At 40.4% G+C, this 1,987-nt stretch overlaps 1 protein-coding gene across 1 annotated transcript; it reads left to right on the top strand.

The window, feature by feature from the left end:
- The first annotated feature begins 431 nt into the window (after positions 1–431).
- LOC113306020 lies at positions 432–977 on the top strand. The gene has a single exon (XM_026555009.1). It carries the CDS (start codon positions 432–434, stop codon positions 975–977), a length of 546 nt encoding a protein of 181 aa, XP_026410794.1.
- Positions 978–1,987: the final 1,010 nt, after the last annotated feature.

The following is a 1,987-nucleotide window of genomic DNA, read 5'->3' as shown; positions in this document are numbered from 1 at the left end:
CCATTGTTCGTTGAGATTCATGGAAGTGTACCTACGACCGAAGGAAACCTTCACATAATCATCGAAAAGCACGCCAGATTGGAAGAAATCCAGCGGGAAAATCCTAGGCCCAGACGCAAAGATTCCATCGGACTAATTCGGTGGAACAAGCCAGCGGATCCAAAGGGGGCAACTCGGCCGAGCGTTCTAACGAAGAGAAGAGACGACGAAGGGATGATCGTCGGCGTGATGATCGAAAATTCGAAGATCAAGTTTTTATGAAGCTGAATACCAACTACACTCGCATTTTAAGGGAGATTAAGGATCGAGAAAGCCTAAAATAGACTTGGTCCAAAGGGAAGCAGCCACCCAGATCTGAGAAATTGATGGATTACGGTGAGTACCACTGCTTCAACGGGCATCAGACCGAAAAGTGAAAAAACCTCAAAATAATGATCCAAAAGCTGATTGACGCTGGAGACCTCAAGAAATATGCTCAGAAGGCAGAGACCGATGATAGAACAAAACAAAGCAAGCAAGTCCAATTACCTGAGGGTAACCGAACGCTCAATACCATTTTATGTTCCGAACCTAACGGTCCCTCACTGACTGCCCAGATAGGAAAAAGATTGAGAAAACAATTTGAGGACTATTACGAGCTGTACAAAATCGATGGAGTTGAAGTTGATGAACATGAACAGTGGAAGAACGCAACAATAACATTTGATGTCGAGGATGTCGAGGAAGGCATGGAGGACCACAACGATCCTTTGGTTCTCACATTACCAGTGGCAGGATGCAACGTCAAGAAGATTCTGATAGACGGAGGTAGTTCAGTCAGTGTTTTGTTCTATGATACGTTCAAACGGATGGAACTGAATGATGAGAAACTGACGTCTTATTGCTATACCATCTATGGATTTAATGGCGCATTAACGAATCCTTTAGGAGACATTGTGTTAGAAGTGAAAGCGGGCCCAATGAAAGTCGATACCTGATTCGGTGTGGTAGATGCTCCTTCTCCCTATAACGCCATCATTGGCCAAAGGAGTGGAAGAAACATATCACCAATACCTTAGATTCCCAACACCCGAAAGGGTCATGGAAATTAAGGGAAATCATGTCACCGCCCGGGAATGCCAGGCTCTACAAACCCAACTCAATAACGAGCAAGAAGAGCAACGTAAAACCTGAAGAAACAAAAACAAAGCAGCCGCTAAGGACAAAACGATTGACCTTTATCTCGAAGAAATCTCAGGAAAAAGCTTGACGAAGGAAATCATCGTCCTAACTATTGTTAAGTGCATATTTTGCATATATTTAGTGTCGAACCCATGCTAGTAATTGCTTGTATTCTTGCAAGTGGGAATGTTATAAACACCCCTACTATCTATGGGTCATGCATAAGTACCCTTATGAGCCTTTACAAATACCCCTAATGGCATAATTGAAATTATGAACAGAAAAATAATTCACATAACCCATTTTTGACCTTTACTTTTTATACTTCAGCTTTTTATTTATTTCTCACTCGAGAAAAATCAATGGATCTCTCCACCACCACTGCCACCACCAGAGCCACGAACACCAACACCAAAATCGTCTCCATCACCATCATCTTTTAAAGATTAATTTCAAAACATTCTTCTTCCTATAAAGATTAATATCAAAACCAGATTTAAAAAGATTGAAATCTTAATTTAGGTTTTGATTTCTGATAAGATCATCTCGATTTCAACTGGATTTGGATTGAAGAACCTAAAATCGATGATTACAGTTGTTAACACATATTTTCAGCGTCGGTATGGAAGAGGCAATCAAAATCGTGATTGGATCTGAAGATCCAATCATCCAAAACGATTAAAAATTGATTATCTTCTTTGTTTTCCTTTGAAGTTTCTGCTGGTGTTGGTGGTATTAACCACCACCAAAAATTGATTATTCGAAAATACAACCACCACCAAAAATGGATTATTATTATTCGAGAGAGAGAGATTTGAGTGATTGG

Source organism: Papaver somniferum, chromosome 8 (genome assembly GCF_003573695.1).
Source record: "Papaver somniferum cultivar HN1 chromosome 8, ASM357369v1, whole genome shotgun sequence".
NCBI lineage: Eukaryota > Viridiplantae > Streptophyta > Magnoliopsida > Ranunculales > Papaveraceae > Papaver > Papaver somniferum.
This window is presented reverse-complemented; position numbering and strand designations above follow the sequence as displayed.